The sequence below is a fragment of the Lycium ferocissimum genome, chromosome 8 (genome assembly GCF_029784015.1).
Source record: "Lycium ferocissimum isolate CSIRO_LF1 chromosome 8, AGI_CSIRO_Lferr_CH_V1, whole genome shotgun sequence".
Lineage (NCBI taxonomy): Eukaryota > Viridiplantae > Streptophyta > Magnoliopsida > Solanales > Solanaceae > Lycium > Lycium ferocissimum.
In genome coordinates, this window is record NC_081349.1 from 17325415 (window position 1) to 17343566 (window position 18152).

The window sequence follows — 18152 nt, forward strand, 5'->3', positions numbered from 1 at the left end:
GCATGATTTTTTAGGTTAAACCAATGAAGACAAAGATGTGCCTATATATATTAACGCGTGTATTTTGAAACGCGTGTATTTCATTTTTTTGAAATATCTTTGAAATACACGGAACGTCCGACGTCCGACCTTTTTGAGTAAAATTAGGCCGTATTTATGGAAAAGATTTTTTTTTTTTTTTTTTTAAATTCAGGGATTCAGTTTAAATCTGCCCATTAATCACGCGTAATGAATGTTGTTCCATAACAGATTACGTATCTCTCTCCACTTTTATCACAATCAAAACTTTTTGAATTCAAAAAAATACTCAAGATCTAAAAAGATCCAACTACAGAAGTATCTCTTTGAGCTCTGTTTTCTACATTCGAATTCTTCAAAATCAAGTTGAAATACACTCAATAAGATACGAACGAGTGTATATATGGAATTTTAGTGAAGATCAGATTTGTATTTCAGATTCTACAAAAGGTATGTTTCAAATTTTCAATGATTTGCGTGATTTTTTTTTTATTCAATTTTCTGTGCTTGGAACGATGAATTTTTTTTTCCAATGCGATCAATGTTCTTCTAGTTTTGTTGAATTATCAAAACGAAACATGTCAAGCATAACAACGGTGATCGACACTCCGGTTTTTGGAATGAACGAATTGCTTTGTTGATTACAAACTAGACGCGATTGTCTTCAAAGATTATTGTTCATACGGTGAATTGGTTGAAACTATAGCAATTCGGTTAGGTGTTGATATTAGCGGAAAACGATATCAATAAAATATGTTGTTGAAGGAGACAACATGCCAATTGAAATACGCAACAATATGGGAGTAAGGGTTTATGTTGAGCTTAAGAGAGAAAACAGGGGATTTGAAGCATATCCGTTGTGCGTTAGCGTAACTGATAATGATCTTGAGAATTTTGTGTCCGGCGAATCTGCAGTTGGAGACGATATGTTTCAACTTGAATTTAATGATTATATGCATGCTATGGACGTAGTTGATTCAAATGATTTGGATGCGTCGGATTGTGCTAAGGCTGTTGTTTTATTTCAAAACAACGATGACTTGATAATTTCAAACAAGGAACACAAGGATGTTTTTGTTGATCAAATCTACAAAGATAAGGACACTCTGAAGAATGTTATGGCGAATTATGCAATTCGGAAAAGATTCAATTTCAGGACGGAGAGGTCGAATGCCGTAAGGTATGTTAGTCACCTAAAAATATGAAATACATTGAAATACACTATGAAATATTTATGAAATATATTGAAATATACTAAGAAATACATTGATATATAGTGACGTAGACTGTTGTATTGCCATTACATTTCAGTTGGATTTAATTAAATATAGTGAAATACGAACTGTTTGAATTATTCAATTCCATTATCTAACCATTTCAGTATATATAGACAAGGTATTTATGATGTTGTATGTGTTTGAAACTTCAATCGACCGTTCTTTTTTATTGTATTGGTTTATGTAGTTACACTGCGGTATCTTTGTTCAACGATTGTCGTTGGAAATTCGAGCTTCAAGTATTGCGAACTACGAAATGTTCGAGTGAGATCTTTTCATGACGAACATACGTGTCCATTGAAGGACAAAGTGTATTCCCAAAGGCAAGCAACAAGTTGGTTGATTGGTGCGTCAGTTGTTAAGCCAAAAATAGCAAATCACAAGAGGAAATATACACCTGGTGATATAGTAGACGACGTAAAAAATGAGTATGGCGTTGATGTTTCTTATATGACGGCCTGGAGGGCTAGAGAAAAGGCAATGAATGAATTAAGAGGGGAACCAACAGAATCATACAAGAAGTTACCGGGATATGTCTACATATTGGATAAAACATACCCTGGATCACATGTGATAATGCACAAATCACAACAAAACGAGTTCTTGTATTTGTTTATAGCACTTAAAGCGTTCATAAAAGGCTTCGAGTGTTGTAGACCAATAGTTGTAGTAGATGGTTCCCACCTTAAAACTACATATAACGGTACTTTTGTATCGCCCAAAGCACGTTGGATGGTGCAGGTAGATGCCAAAATGTTTAAATACATTTTTTTATGCTTTTGGTATATTTCGTTGTATTTCATTCTATTTCTAATGTATTTCAAATATGCTTTATGTTATATTTCACTGTAATAATACACAAAAACATGTATGTGCAGGTAATATTCTACCATTGGCATATGGTGTGATAGATTCAGAGAATGATAAGTCTTGGACCTGGTTCTTTGAGCAGTTCAAACAAGCTTATGGGAATAGGGATAACATGTGTGTTGTATCAGATAGACATGAGAGCATCATTAAAGCGGTGAGTAGAGTGTATCCAACTGTGCCACATTTGGCGTGCATATGGCATTTATGGAAAAATGTGACCACGAAATACAAGTCGAATGGTGAAGTATTGAGTCCCGTATTCTATGCACTTGCAAAAGCATACACACGATCGAGTTTGATAAGTCATGGAGAAGATTGAGAAGGTTGATTTTCGGGTAAAAGAGTACTTGGAGGATGCTGGAAGGGAAAAGTGGGCACGACTATATTCAACCGTTAACAGAGGATGGACAATGACGTCAAATATAGCCAAATGTATTAATGGAAAATTGGTAGCAGCAAGAGAGTTGCCTATTTTCGATTTTCTTGAAGAAGTGAGGAAGATGTTTGGGAGATGGAATTGCACTAATAGGAGGAACGGTACATACACATTCACAACACTTGGGAAAGCATTCCAGCAGTTATTATCAATAAACGAATGTAAATCTCTACGTATGACGGTATGTTACTGTTTATTTTGTTGAAGTCTGCCTACATATATTTCAGCATATTATAGAAGGTACTTAAGTAATTCTGTTTGGATTGTATATTTCCATGTATTTCATATTAAGTAATTCTGTTTGGATTGTATATTTCGATGTATTTCATATTACTTATCCCTGTTAATATTCAATGTATTCTGGTCTAACACATTTCGTCTTGAGTAGGTTGAACCATCAACTGAATATGTGTATACCGTAAATGATGAGGCAAGGCGATTCATAATTGATCTTAAGAAGAAAACATGCAGTTGTCGGATGTTCCAAATGGACGAGATACCATGTCCACATGCATGGGCTGTATTGAAGAGTAAAAGTCTTATGCCTGATGAATATTGTTCAGACCTATTCAAACCAAAGACAGTGATTAAGACGTATGATGTGCTGTGGATCCTCTCGCCCGACGAGAGTGAGTGGAATATTCCCAAACACATAAGCGATGAAGTTGTTTTGCCACCAAGATACAAAAGACCCCCGGAAGGCCAAAGAAAAAGCGAGATAAACCATTAATGGAGACGATGATTGGTAAACGTAGGAATACTTGTAGTACTTGTGGACGTCTTGGTCACAATAGACGTTCTTGTTCCAATGAGCCACGTAAGAAGTAGATGTTTAGATTGTAATTTTTTTTTTTTAAAAAAAATACCTTATCCCCAAAAATATTAAATAAAGAAATTTTTGGTTCATCGTTGTATTCTGTAATTTTTGTCCTTCATTTTCATAAATAATATAATATTGCATACAATTCGGTGTTAACGGACATTGAAATGGAAAATAAGTGAAATGTTGAAGAAATATTAAGTTGCATTAGGACTGCAATAACCAGAAGCAGGCGCTGGAATACAACCCTGATATTTTGTATTTCACTATATTTCGGTGTATTCCCTTTTGCATTTTCACTATATTTTTTTTTTAAAATTTCACTATATTTCTGTGTATATCTCTGTATTTCAGTGTTCAAAATGTAAGGGTATTCCAGTTCACCTGGAATAATTTGTCGAATTGAAGAGTGGGTATATAACATTGGAATATATTGAAAATGCACTAGAGGCTGTTTTCATTAAACGATAAATAAAAATATGGGAGACTTAAACAAAAAAAAAAGTTAAGTCATTGATGAAAAAACATTGCCATTTGTCAATTCTTTACAAAACAACAGAACAAAATATAAAAAAATGGTCAGCAAAACAGTACTGTGAAAAACGATTCAACATTACAACCTAGTGGACTAATTAGCAACTACTGCGTCGACCGCGTTGTAATCTATGGCAGGCCTAACTGGTCTTTGCGGCAGTTCATTGTCACTGAAGGCATTCAAATCGACCTTTTGCAATCCGTATTCCCATAGTAATGCCCCGTATCTATTACGTAGTGTTTACGCATCAATTTCGGATGGAACGCCTCATCCGGAACAAACGTATTCAGCAAAATGCGGCAACATACACACCACAATCCCTGAAAAAATAAAAAATAAAAATGATTATTGGTTGAGAATTTGGAAAAAAAGAAATGAAACTCTGATGTTGAAAGACATACATGCTGCCAAAGGCTTGTTCATTGTTGTATTCTGTAATTTTTGTCCTTCATTTTCATAATAATAATGCATACAATTCAGTGTTAACGAACATTAAAATGAAAAATATATGAAATGTTTAAGAAATATTAAGTTGCATTAAGAATGGAATAAACGAAGCGAGTCTTTGGAATACAACCATTTTTTTTTGTATTTCACTATATTTCGGTATATTTGTGTATTTCGGTGTTCAAAGTGTAAGAGTATTCCGTTCACTGGAATAATTTGTCGAATTGAAGAGTGGTTATATAACATTGGAATATATTGAAAATACACCGTAGGTCGTTTTCATTAAACGATAAATAATATGGGTGCCTTAAACAAAAAATAGTAGTGAAAGAAATTAGTTAAGTCATTGATGAAAAAACACGCCATTTGTCAATTCTTTACAAAACAACACAACAAAATCTACATTAAATCGATTTTGTCGGAAAATTGTCGACAAAACATCTTTGTGAAAATCGATTCAACATTAAAACCTAGTGGACTAATTAACAACTACTTTGTGTCGACCGCGTTGTAATCTATGGCGAGCCTAAGCGGTCTTGGCGGCGGTTCATTGTCACCGAACGCATTCAAATCGACCTTTTGCCATCCGTATTCCCATAGTAATGCCCCGTATCTATTACGTAGTGTTTTTCGCATCAATTTCGGATGGAATGCCTCGTCCAAAACAAAAGTATTCGACAAATGCGGCAACATACACACCACAATCCCCGAAAAAAATAAAAAATAAAAATGATTATTGGTTGAGAATTTAAAAAAAAAAAAAAAAAATGGAACTACGATGTTGAAAGACATACATGCTTTGCCCGAGGCTTGTTGTGGCACGTCGTTCACATACATGACTTGAAAGTCATCAGTCTGTTGTTTGCCCTTGTATGATGGGTGGTTAATCCAATCGATGCCTTTTTTTTTTCTCATAAAATCCAGACAAATGTAGATGATGTGGCAATAGGGTAGCTATCTTGTGTATTTCTCTTCTAACAACAGCATCATGACCAGAAGCTCGGTATGAGTTGTAGATGTACGAGCCCGCACGTAAAAAGAAAATTACATCAGCTCGGTTAACAGGTTGGTAAATTAAATTTCATACGGACCTTGTAGGATAGAAATACGAGGAACATACAGGGAGATATGCAGATTTAATGAATTTTTTTTTAAAAAAAAAAAAGTAGGAATACCTGTCAGTGAATGGCACTATAATCAAGATCCAGTGATTTTCCTCTTTGATGTTGACAGGGATGAGAACACAATCAACTGTATGCCATGGCACATTAGCCAAAGATCCTATGCCCGTTAATGTACTCACATATTTCGTTCTCCGAACCGGCAACACTACCGGTCCCCTCCGGATTAGCATATGCACGATGAATTTCATCAATTTTGGAGAAGAACATACGATCAACTTGTGAATTTGAATCGTTACCCTTTTCGTACTTGCCTTTCTTCCGCAAGTAGTAAAAGATAACATCAATATCTTTGTAAAAAAATGAAATTAGTCTAATGGATACTTGGTAAAAAAAATGAAATAAGCTTCGAGAAAAAATATGCAGTCAAGATGCAGGAAATATAGAGAAATATACAGAAAGAATATCGAGAAATATAGGAAATATAGAGAAATATAGAGAGATATGGTAAAAGAGGAAATGGGAAATATAGCACCTCATCATTCCAAGACTGGCCATTCATCGATAAAAGATAGAACCAGTTTTTGTCATCGACATGTAACACACCAAAATTGAAGCCAAACTTGATGTCATCAGGATCCAAAGCTTGCTTATTCTTTTTGTAACGGCTTTCCTTACCCTTTCTAAATAACAACAATCGTTATTTTCATTTTGAACAGTTTACTTTGATGAAAGAATGAATATATAAATTAAAAAGGTTAATATGTTCAAACATACTTTTTATCATGCCTTAGAAGTAGATCCTGTTCAAGCCAATTCCGGTATTGTTGAATAAGCGAAGTATTTCGCGGGCCATTAATTGGATCTTCAACAAATGGATGCTTCTTTTCAAATATGGAAGGTGTGGGGTTTTGAATAGAAGCTTCTGCAGAGCCGTAATTGGTCATGTAAGGTGAACTGAAGTATTTACTAGGTTTGACTATCCTAGTTGGAATAACATCTGGTTGAGCAATTACAACTTCCGCATTAATCACTGGCTCTTGTATTCCTTTATCAGCAGACATTACTGGCATAACAAATCCTTTGTGACCCGTTTGATGAAACACAGATAATCCTGACGAACCTATTTGGCTTGGTAACATTTCGTCAGGGATCAACCATTGTGACTTAGTAATGTTCTCATCGAACCTGTGTGGAGTCTCTAAAATTGAATGATCAGTGATGTCCCCGGGTTGTATTCCCGCACCTGCTTCTGGTACACGAATTTCTAGAGGCAACTCAATGAGCATCTTTGCGACCATTCCCTAAAAAAAAAAAAAATTAATAAATGTTAAGTATAGCAGTATCTTGAAAAGATCTATAAGATTGAATGTAAAATTTACCTCTGTTGAGTTGAAAGTTCCTTCGTTCGTCCGATTAATCTCTTCAAATGAAGCTTTACGTGTATCTGCTCTTAAATTTTCGGCGGTCACTACAATTTCCGGAACTTCCTCATGTAACTTTGGTCCAACACCCTTTTGAATAAGAAAAAATCAAAATGTAAAACATAATCATAACATAAATATATAAGGTTTGAGAATTACTAAATACACAGAAATAGTGTCAGGATTAGATTGATTCTGTGGGGGTGGAAATACATAGAAATACAAAAAAAAAAAAAAAAAAAAAAAAAAGATTGTAAAATAGACAATTGTATCAGTGAAATACAAACGTAACGCCATAAAATACGAAAGTTTGTAAAATAGAAAATACCGAGGAAAACATAACTTCAAAATTTAAGACTGGAACATGGCAACCATATACTTTTTTGTGCATACAATGCACAACAACATAACTTTAAAAGATGGATTTCACGTCACAAACTCATTTTACCTTAATTGACTCATCATCATGTTTGGGAGGGGATGTTTGAATGGTAGAATCATGACGTAAGTTTTCTTCAGGCGTTAACTGTATCCCAGCATCAGTTTGATGCTCCGGCGCCTCACTATCGGCAGCCTTCACATAAAAAAATGAATTAATATAAATTGTATTTCGCAATAAGAGTCTAAAACTGTTAGTTCAATTGCTATTTCACACATTTACCTTGTCCACGAAATTGTTCACCTTGATTGCTTCAAATAGCTTCTTGAAGTTGTCATCCATGAAAGTTCGGAGCTTTGACAACTCACTTGTGAACTCACCAATGACCTAATATTTAAACAAAAATAGTATTTCAATTTGTTTAGAAACAGTAAAGTAAATACACCAAATTTTTTTTCGTTTCGTTACTAAAATCACTTACTGATTCCTTGAAAACTTGAAAATCTTTCCTTAGCAATTGTATTTCCTCTTTCATGGATATAGTAGGGACATCACGTAGGATTTGTGGTGTTTTGGGGTCTATTCATTTGTTCATTCAACTTTGGTGAAGCGGACTTCGTAAAATAGGCTTTTGAGCAACCTTTTGATCCTTGTGACTCTTCTTCACAGTTGTCTGTGGTTCGGTGTGGATTTGTTGTTTCTTAGATGTGGAAGCTGTTGTAGGAAGTTGTCTGCGTCTCTTTGAAGGTGGAGAATCTGTCTGATTCGTCCGTTGTTGTTGTTTGCCCTTAGAAAGGTGGGGGGGAGTAGTACTGAAATCATCAAAGTCATCCAGTGGCATATCTGTGACTTGGGTACCTTCATTGGCATCAACTAAGACATTTTTGTCTCTTGTATCGCGACGGACAACAACATCGGGCAATTGGAGGCTCTCCAACTCACTTTGCTAGTGGGGATTGTATTTGCAAATGTACGGCTACGAAGAAGAAAGAAATAAAATGTTATGACGGAGAACAAACGTGAGTGAAATATAGTGAAATATAATGAAATTTAAAAAGTATGGTGAAAATGCAAAAGGAAATACACCGAAATATAGTGAAATACAAAGAATCAGGAAAAAAAAACCAGCAGAAAAGCAATAATATGACAGTAGAGCAAAGGGAGTACAAACTAAAATCAGTAAGGCATAATTGCAAAATAAAAAGCTATGAAAAAACTTAAAAATAAGTTAGAGTGTCGAATATTACCGATCGTTTTGCCGTCTCTAAAAATGCCTTCCATCAAAATATTATATTTTGGTATTTGTCGATGGACCTCCAATTCAACATTCTTGGAATGGAATTTCCGGATTTAATAGCGAGATACGATGGAACTCTTGAACAACACTCATAAAGCCAAACTTGCATAGCCAGTGGCATCCCATGGATCCTATAATACTGTGTTGTGGCAGAATACTTCTTGCTGATGCTTCTAATCAACTCGTTAAAAGCTTCTTTGCCCCATGGATAATCTACATACCTTCCATCCTCAACCACTTCAAAATGAACCCTTGGTATACTCGTTTTCTTAGGCTCCCCGCAAAAGATGTATGTATTTATAAAAAATAAAATTGCAAACTTAACAGCGTCCTCATCATTATCTCCCCAACACTTATTCTTAAAGCAATCAATGAACTCCAATCTTTTTACTTTACTCCTAGTTCCACCAAAATATGCATCCATAATCCTATTCGATTCTTCCTCATCGTATGTAAATTCACCTTCATCGGCTACACAATTTAGCCCGCTCATAAGGGCAAATTCTCTCATGGTAAATCTCAATACGGTACCATTTATATCAATTGTAAAACAATCAGAAGTGCTCTCCTTGAGCTCTCTTACCATGAAGCACCTAAAAATCTGTGCTTGAACCTCCAAGTGCTGCATTCCGAGGAATTTTCCAAATATTGTCTTGGAAAAGATCTCTAACTGTGGAACAGTTAGCTTACTCTTGATATCTTTGAACACCTCGATATTAGTGTACCGCTGCATCGATGGAGCCCCTTCAGGATGACTCCTAACATAGAATTTAGTTTCCTAAAATAAAAATGCAACACTAAGTTAAAAATTTGAAACAATTGTATAATACATACACACACAAGAAATGTACTGAATTGCATATCCAAGAAAAATATACACACACAAAAAAAAAAATTGCATAACACAACTAACACAGCTTTTAAAATCAATAAGTACATAATAGTAAACATATGTACTTGTGAAAAAACATAGAAATATAATGAAATACAGTTAACCACGAAAAACAACTTCCACAGTTATGTTGTATACGATATAAACTACAGTTGATGCACATATAGATTTTATTATATATACAGAAATACACTGAATTGCATATCCAATTATGTCGAAATATACAGAAATATAGTGAAATACAAAACAACAAAACGAAAAATTTCATCAATACCTGTTCATCCTCTTCCAGATCTACATCTTTAACAACATTTTTACCCTTAACGTCTGAAGAAGGCTTGGTTACTTTTCTCTTATTTTGTTGAGCAACTTTAGAACCTTTTTTTACTGTTACATCATCTTTTTGCTTGCTCTGTTTTGGAACTTCAGTTGGAGGAAGTTGACGCATCCTTGATGGGTCATGAATCTTCTTGCTTCTTCTCTCAGCAATTTTAGCAGATTCTCCTGCAATTGGAAGTTGTTGTTGTGAAAATCCCAAAGAGAAACTAGGACCATCATAAGCATGAGGACTACCTCGAGTATTCCTACTTGGAGTATCTCTTTCCGCCATTAAAATGGAGAATTAGATCTTGTTTTAAATAGTCTAACAATGGTGAAACGAAGAAAAAAAAGGAATGAAAAAGAAACAAAGAAAACGATGAAATATAAGAATAAATATAGAGAAATACAACAAATAAAGTAAAAAAATTCTAATAAATTATCAAAATTCGTTACCTACACTGTGTGGGTAACGATTAAGGAAGATGGAATCGTGATAATAATGATGATAGATAATGGGCGTATAATACGGTTGAAGATATTGAAGATGGGAGAGAAATTAATTTGAAAAGAGAAGAGATTGGGAGTTATTGGGGAACATGGACCGTAAGTTTAGGGAAATACGAGAGACGCTTGTAGAGCGATTCAACTGGTAATTTTGAAATTAATTTAAGCTATTAAAAATAAATAAAATAAAAGGTAGCTATTATTAATAAATAAGTCTTAGAGGTAGTTATTACATATATAAAGGCCCAGGCAGTTTGTACATATATAAAGAAGAGCCCAAATCACTGATCATACCACTGACCAATCTAATCTCACACTTTGAATACTAGTAACCCAAGGCATACAAATGAGACAACAAATGTTCAATCATACAAAAATTGAGACAACATCAGATTTTAACACAGGCTTATAAGCATGCTAGTGCCACAGGTGGAACTAAAGCAATATCTGATCAACACTTAAAGTATTTGAACTGATCAAAAGCCTTAAATAAACTAATAAGCATGAAGTGTGACCGAGATATCTAACTTTGAGGAATATGCAAAGGGGGTTATGATAAGGGGACGGTCGGATCTACAACTATTCGGTAGACTCATAATAGCATATATTTGGACAAAAAACTCAGAGATTTGAACAGGATTCACAAACACATAGAGAGCAAACTAGGTAACCATAATACTTATTCAGACAACAGCATGCTGAACCAGGTTCTTCATATATTTGTTCACGATTTCAAAGACATAGCAAGTTTAAACCTTATTTGAGAGAAGATGAAAACTAAAACTATGTAATTTCATAAACAGGCATGTTCATCAAGTAGCAAACTGAATATTCTTTCCCATAAGCCTAAAATCTAAACCAGTTATACCATTATAACATGAAAAATATTATAGGGGTTTGTATATTAGTATGAACATGAATGCATAGAGGTTAAACACAAACCTATACCTAAATCATTCTTGACTTTAAATAACAACATCCAAACAACATAAAGCTTTAACTAACAAGTTGCACAAATCCCTTTATGTGTCCTAGATCAACACTGATGCATTCATGAGTCATATAAAGACATCCAACAAGCACACATACCAACATTAGCAAGTATATAAGCATTTGTGGTATTGAATAAAACACCTATACTACACTAACTCAAATTAGTTGAGAACAAGTAGGGAGTATTTATCAAAAGGCTATAACGAAGGCATGTTAACCCAATAAAGAACCATCAAGCAGTATTTTTGTCCATAATTTAAACCAAAGCCCGAATGGCCACACTAAACAGTTTCGTACCATTTCGAGTCTATTTTTAATATGTAGGAACCCTAAATGATTGAAACCAAACTCATACTTTGAACATCTGATTGGACTAAACTAAAGGTTAATCCAAAACTAAGACTTAAACATATATGAACTCACAACATACTTGAAGATTAATCAATCATGACAACATTGACTAATACTAGCATTAATCTAAAACTAAATTAAAATAATCATACCATAGCCATTAAACTGGCAAATAACACTACATTAAACTAGGACAGAATAGGTTTCTATTACTAAAATGCTAACAATGCTAAACTAACCAAATAAACTAACTGTTAATCATATATAAATCCATGAATAAATACTACACTTAACTAAGCAACAACCTATAGGCATACTGATTAACACATGATTAACTTATATAACCATTAAACTTAAACTAATCTAAGCAATTAATGCAAGCATCAACTAATCTAAACTAAGCTAAGCACTAAACTAAATTAACACACAAATACAAAAAAAAAAAAAAACATATATAATTACTAAAAATAAACAAGAAGGGAAAGAAGTTTACCTTTCTTTTGCACAGCCTTGTCGAGAATGAAATTGGAGATTCTTCAAGCTCCTTAACCACCCGACTCAGCCACAAACCAAAAGACAATTTAATTTTTTTTAACTAAAAGTTCAATAAATTAAAGGTTCCAAAGAAAAGTGCTAGATCCCTAGGTATATTGAACCTATTTGCTCCTAATCGAGACTTTTGGGTGAATATATGATATTTTATGTGTGTGTGTGTGTATTGTGAATTGGGGGTTCTTTATATAGAACCCCAATTTTGAGACAAATCCTAGCCCAAATCGATGCAGGACTAATGCAATTTCTGAGAATAGTTCCCTTCGATTCAACATCAACGACTAGGATTAAAGCAAATAATCATATAGAGGGTTCGATTCAACTCAAATTTGGTCGACCTATTTGGTTCTTCATGAACCAATGAGGATTGAGAGTTGAAGAGGGTTGAGGCAAATCTCATTAATGGATTTGTACCCTACTGACCATAAAGAATCAAAAAAGTAAGAGAGACGATAGTGTTTTACTGTGTTTGAGTTGCGTTTGGTGGAATTAGGGCAAATTTGGGACAGAGCATTAATTGCTTTGCCCATCTCGGTCTTGCAAGGAGTGGCAAAAGCCTGTCCCCTCTGAATCTTTGCCATTTCAGGCGTAGGTGATGAAGGAAAGAAAGAGGGAACCCCTGGCGGCGCTAGGGTTTCATCAGGAAACCCTTTGAAAACTAAGGGTGCGTTTGGTTTTAGCTGATGGTCTACTTGTTTTATTGGAAAGGGAATTGGGCCAGGTCGGTCCAATTTGGATTGGGCCCGGCCATAAAAAAAGAGAGGAGGGAGGATGGCCAGATAGACATGTGTATACGTGATATACATGTATATATGTGTATACCCTGTATACACATGTTCATAAATAAAAGGGCACACAATGCAAATTTATCAAATAATCCAAATTGCAAAATTACACTCAATTGAGCATTTCAAATATAGTTGAATTAATGCTTATTAACTAATTATCCGTTAATGAAATAGGTCAAATGCATAAATTGATTAAGTATTGCAATAACGACCTCAATTAACTCAAGTCATATAATTAGTCAATTCAATAACCAAAAATGCAAATGCAATTTGAAATTGAGAAGTAGAATGATTATTCCATTTAATTAACCAATTTCTTGAATCAACGGAGTAAAATATTTTTTAATTTAGTATTCCATAATTTAAACAAATAATTGAATAATTGCTTTGAATCATTTTGGCTTAATTTTGACAAATACCTTAATATAAATGAAAAATATGTAAGTTACTTTAAAGTGACTTACAATATATATTTGAAGTTATATTTCCAAATGAAATGGAAAAATATTATCGAAATAATTTTGTAAAATCATTGTGATTTATAAAAATACATATTTCACTCCGTTTGAGATCCAAAACTCTGGGCAATTAAAATAAAATTATTGGAGGTCAAAAATTAGGTGTTAACAATAGTTTTGAGACGTATGACAAAAAACATGAATAATAAAATATGATAGTTTTGAGACGTAGGACAAAAATGTGAAGATCAACGACAAATGAAAACGTAAAATTCGGCTATGTATTTTGTAACGACCCGATCGGTCGTTTTGAGAACCGATTCTCAATTTTGGTGTCGTCTATACTAGAAGCTCCGTAATAATTATTTTGACTTGCTTGTCAAATTTGAAGTCAAACGGATATCATTTGATTCACTTTGGAAGAAGATTTCACTTTGGAAATTCTGCCATTCAATTATTTGGATAAATTGTTTATTTTGGGAAAACGTGCTCTAATTGGCAATCTGAAGATTTTGTTAGATTTGAAATATTATTTAGGGAAAATGGTCAAAAATACCCCTCTACTTTGGAAAAAGGGCTAAAAATATCCTCCGAACTTATTTTGGGTCAAAAATACCCCTCCCATCCTTAAAGTTTTCAAATATACCCCTATCTTGACGGAAATTATCCCCCAAAATAACCCGAAATCAGTTTTTAAACCCGCTTCATCATTCCATTATGTCCAGAATGTGATTTATGACTTAGTCAGTCGTTGGTTCGGTTCCCGAGAAGTTCAGGCGTGATTTAGGTGGTTGGTTGAGAAACTAGCTTTTGAGATGATTTGGAGTTGACCAAGGTCAAGATCGGGTCAAGACGGTCCTGTTTGGATGTTTTCAGAGTTCAATCAGGTTTGTATGATGATTTTGGACTTGTCCACAAATTTTGGTTAGATTCTGATGAGTTTCGGATGGGTTTGGGTTGTATGTTTGTTTTTTGTTTCGACGTCGTTTTGAGCAAAAAGGGTACCATATTGAGCAAATGACCATTGTTTTGTGTTTTGATTGAACTGTTAGATCCGTATCGTAATTTCGAAACTATAGCAACAAGAATCGTCGCATTTCGTTGCCGTATGAGTGAGATATAGCTTTTTTTTCTTTCTAAATTTTACTGTTGCTGTTTTTCTGGTGTTAAAAAAAATGGCCTTCACGATCGTGATCAAGAAAATACCTAGACAATGTATAAAACAAGCAGTCCGAAATATTTAGTATTTTGAGCATATTTTGAGTTCTAGAGCTCCGTTTGAGGTGATTTTTGCGGTGTTGTTCTCGTCTCAATGAGGGGGTATCTAACCTTTATTTTGATGTTTCCTCAAGATTATTTTCATTGGTTATTTTTTTTATTCGTGTTTGGTTGGGGAAAATTGGGGTTCTGAAACCCAGAAGTTAAAAAGTGGTAAACCATGAATTTGAGGATCAAGATGAAGGCTTTTTGAATGTGTTTTCTGGATTTAGACTAATTAAACTATGGCTAAATTTTAAACAAAATTCGCTTTGCCCTTGTGGACCCGGGGTTACCTTTTTGGGTTCCAAATCAAAGTATAGCAATATAGGTATCATTGGACTCGTTTAACCTCGTAAAATACTATTTTGACTATATTGAAGCCGATTTTGTAATGCAATTATAGTTTTGACCTTTGGGGCTCGAGATTGACTTTTCGGGTGACTTTTTGGACCCAAATTATTATCATAGCAATATGGGTGTCTACGGACTTGTGTACTTACGTAGATTTTGTATTTGAACATTTTGGGATCATTCAGAGGCTTTGAAGAAGGGCAAGGCCGTGTGGTGATCGCTTGGGCTTCGGACTTCAAATCAGGCATGTTGAGATTATGAACCTTAACTTAGGCATCATGATTGGTTTAAATTGGAATAATACGACGGGATAATAGGATAAATTAAGGGGTCCCTATACTTGTGAGGTGACGAGTACTTGTATCGGGTACCGGTGCCATGATATGGGTATTTGCGTAATTTTAATTGTATAGTCCGGTCTGAATGCCATACTTTGGGCATTAGCTGATTGCATAGATGATTTGTGCTTGTGGTTGGGATATGAGGTCCTTTATTTATTTCTTCTATGCTTATTACCTGTCTTGTTTGTAATTATGTGTTCTCTCACTCCTGAAATACTTGTTTAAAAGTGGATAAGAGGTAAAGATTGAGTCTTTATTGCTTATTATGTTGCATGTCATATTTATGCTTATTATAGTATCTCATGTGCATTTGAGGATACTTGTGAAAGGCCCAAGGGGAAATGATTCCGGATAGAGAGACGATGGTATTTTAAGCAAGACTTTCTAGATGACAGGTAATATGAGTCTAAGGGCTGAGTATTGTGATTTGGAGCCTACGGGGCTAAGTAACGTGATTGGAAGCCTAAAATGGCTGAGACCCGATGTGATCTGGGGTCTAAGAATTTTGGGTTGGTATATGGACCTCGCGAGTCCCCCATACGTCACGATTGGTTAATGTTCGAACGTATGTGTACTGGTGATGGAAAGGCCTCTCATTGCATGACATTTGCATATCATTACATTCTATTGGTTTCCTTGTGTGTATGTCTTGTTTGATTTGTCGTTTGGATTGCCTTAAATGCCTTTTGGTATTTGACGGACTTGAGCATTTAGAAGTTTTACCTAGGCTTATAACCTGAGGTTATTGTGATTATAATTATGATGGACTAACAGTGTTTAAGTGTGGATGTAGTATTCGAAGATCAACCCTTGTCTCCGTTTTAGTTTAGGGTCGGTCGATGATGCTGCTGAGTACACGTTGATTTCCCGTACTCGCTCTACACTTGCTGCACATTTCTTTGGTGTGCAGAATCTGTCCCAGTACTAATATAGCTCGCGTCTTCTTCGATCATTGAGGAGCACGCTTTGGAGGATTCGGGGTGAGCTTCTAGTTGACCTGTGACTGGATTCTATCTCTCTTTTTATATTACTCTATCTTATCTTCTAATCAGATAGTGTATTCAGATGATAGTCTAGACCTATATTTGCTATCCTAGTAGTTCTTGTACTTGTGACACCAGGTTTTGTGTGGTTGTGCTTATTCCGCATAATTATGAATATGAGACTTAGTTTATGACTTTTAAATGCCTTTATTTATTTCTTTCCGCATAGTATACTTGTTAAAATTGGCTTAATCAGTTGTGATGGTTCGCCTACCGGTGGGGGTAGGTGCCTGTTAACACCTAATTTTTGACCTCCCATAATTTACTTTAATTATCCAGAGTCCTTGAGATATTAAACAGAGGGAAATATGTTTTTAGAAAGTCAAAATAATTTTCTAAAAATCTCTTGAGGCTATATTTTGTCAAGATTGTTGATAAGGTGATTTCTATAATATTATAAATTAATTTGAGTATTTTTCACAATTAATGTACCTTTGATTAAAATTGACCAAGACGAAAGTATAATTTTCCATCATTGTTCACTTAATTGCCAAAATTGTAAAATAGCAATTCACAAAGGGGAAAATACATAATCCCCCCCCCCCCCCAACGTATAGCCAGATTAACTATGACGCACCCAACCTTTGCGGGCGACCTATTACCCCACCAGTCTTAATTTTTCAGTATTTTAGTACCATTTTCGACTGATGTGGCCAAAAAAAAAAATTATGGCTAGTGAAAGCAGTAAAAATATTTTTTATATTTTAATAAAAATTAATTTTTAAAAATTTATTTATATTTTATCCTCTCACCCACCCCCACCCTCCCTTTCTTCCACATTTCAATTGTTAAATGCAATTTATTTTTCTCTTTCTTCTTCTTTCTCCTTTTTCTCTTTCTTCTTCTTTCTCCTCAACCACCGCCGCCGCCGCCACACTGCCAAGAAGAAACAATAACACCGCAAAGAATAACACCAATATGAAAATGGGTCTGACCCATTAGAACATAATTCCATTTCGGTGGAGGAGATATTTTGGTGTTTGATTTGCCTTCAAATGAATGTGTGTGTTAATGGAGGAAAAAAATAGGTTGAATGTGTGTGTTAATGGAGGAAGAAAATGGGTTTTAAAGAAAAAATGGGTTTTAAAATGGGTTGAAGAAAATGGGTTGAATGTTTCTTGAAAATAAGCTCTTTATGATTGATGATTAAATTGAATGTGTGTGTTAATGGAGGAAGAAAATGGGTTGAATGTGTGTGTGTTAATGGAGGAAGAAAATGGGTTGAAGAAAATGGGGTGAATGTGTGTTGTTAATGGAGGAAGAAAATGGGTTGAATGTGTGTGTGCTAATGGAGGAAGAAAATGGGTTGATGGATTTCTTGAAATGAAGAAAAAGAAGAAGAAGGGTTTAGTGATGGAGAAGAAGAGTTTAGTAATGAAGAAGACAAAATTAATGGTTTAATGGTTAATTAGAGGTTAATTAGTGTAAATATAATTAATAAAAAAAAATCAAATGAAAAAAAAAGGAAAAGTGTCGGTGACGTGGCGATAGCGTTAAGCACCACCAATGGCGGAGAGTGTGCAACACTCTCCATCCTTTGCAGAATCGGGCTTCAATTTTTTTTTTTGCCTCGTCAGTCAAAAAATGGTACTAAAATACTGAAAAATTAAGATTGGGGGGTAATAGGTTGCCCGCAAAGGTTGGGTGCATCATAATTAATCTAGCTATACGTTG

At 34.6% G+C, this 18152-nt stretch overlaps 3 protein-coding genes across 3 annotated transcripts; 1 reads left to right on the forward strand and 2 right to left on the reverse strand.

Annotated features, from left to right (window-relative positions):
* The first annotated feature begins 815 nt into the window (after nucleotides 1-815).
* LOC132066083 (uncharacterized) lies at nucleotides 816-3331 on the forward strand. Its single transcript, XM_059459471.1, has 6 exons — nucleotides 816-1198; nucleotides 1483-1534; nucleotides 1599-1998; nucleotides 2174-2319; nucleotides 2480-2782; nucleotides 2990-3331. Exons 1-6 carry the CDS (start codon nucleotides 816-818, stop codon nucleotides 3329-3331), a joined length of 1626 nt encoding a protein of 541 aa, XP_059315454.1.
* Nucleotides 3332-5894: 2563 nt separating this feature from the next.
* On the reverse strand, nucleotides 5895-8206 carry LOC132066667 (uncharacterized). Its single transcript, XM_059459918.1, has 6 exons — nucleotides 7809-8206; nucleotides 7610-7714; nucleotides 7397-7522; nucleotides 6907-7038; nucleotides 6302-6828; nucleotides 5895-6207 (listed from the first exon to the last, which is right to left on the reverse strand). Exons 1-6 carry the CDS (start codon nucleotides 7860-7862, stop codon nucleotides 5898-5900), a joined length of 1254 nt encoding a protein of 417 aa, XP_059315901.1. The 5' UTR covers nucleotides 7863-8206; the 3' UTR covers nucleotides 5895-5897.
* Nucleotides 8207-8607: 401 nt separating this feature from the next.
* On the reverse strand, nucleotides 8608-10437 carry LOC132066084 (uncharacterized). Its single transcript, XM_059459472.1, has 2 exons — nucleotides 9791-10437; nucleotides 8608-9402 (listed from the first exon to the last, which is right to left on the reverse strand). Exons 1-2 carry the CDS (start codon nucleotides 10124-10126, stop codon nucleotides 8608-8610), a joined length of 1131 nt encoding a protein of 376 aa, XP_059315455.1. The 5' UTR covers nucleotides 10127-10437.
* Between the last annotated feature and the right edge of the window lie 7715 nt (nucleotides 10438-18152).

Bases quoted from the DNA above. Each gene is read 5' to 3' on its own strand.
- LOC132066083 (XM_059459471.1), top strand. From the start codon at position 816: ATGGGAGTAAGGGTTTATGTTGAGCTTAAGAGAGAAAACAGGGGATTT. The intron at 1,199-1,482 runs GTATGTTAGTCA...TGGTTTATGTAG, and splicing joins GAGAGGTCGAATGCCGTAAG to TTACACTGCGGTATCTTTGT. The intron at 2,320-2,479 runs GTGAGTAGAGTG...GTCATGGAGAAG, and splicing joins ATGAGAGCATCATTAAAGCG to ATTGAGAAGGTTGATTTTCG.
- LOC132066084 (XM_059459472.1), bottom strand. From the start codon at position 10,126: ATGGCGGAAAGAGATACTCCAAGTAGGAATACTCGAGGTAGTCCTCAT. The intron at 9,403-9,790 runs GTATTGATGAAA...TTTTTATTTTAG, and splicing joins ATCTGGAAGAGGATGAACAG to GAAACTAAATTCTATGTTAG.
- LOC132066667 (XM_059459918.1), bottom strand. From the start codon at position 7,862: ATGAAAGAGGAAATACAATTGCTAAGGAAAGATTTTCAAGTTTTCAAG. The intron at 6,829-6,906 runs GTAAATTTTACA...TTTTTTTTTTAG, and splicing joins GAACTTTCAACTCAACAGAG to GGAATGGTCGCAAAGATGCT. The intron at 6,208-6,301 runs GTATGTTTGAAC...GTTGTTATTTAG, and splicing joins CTTCTAAGGCATGATAAAAA to AAAGGGTAAGGAAAGCCGTT.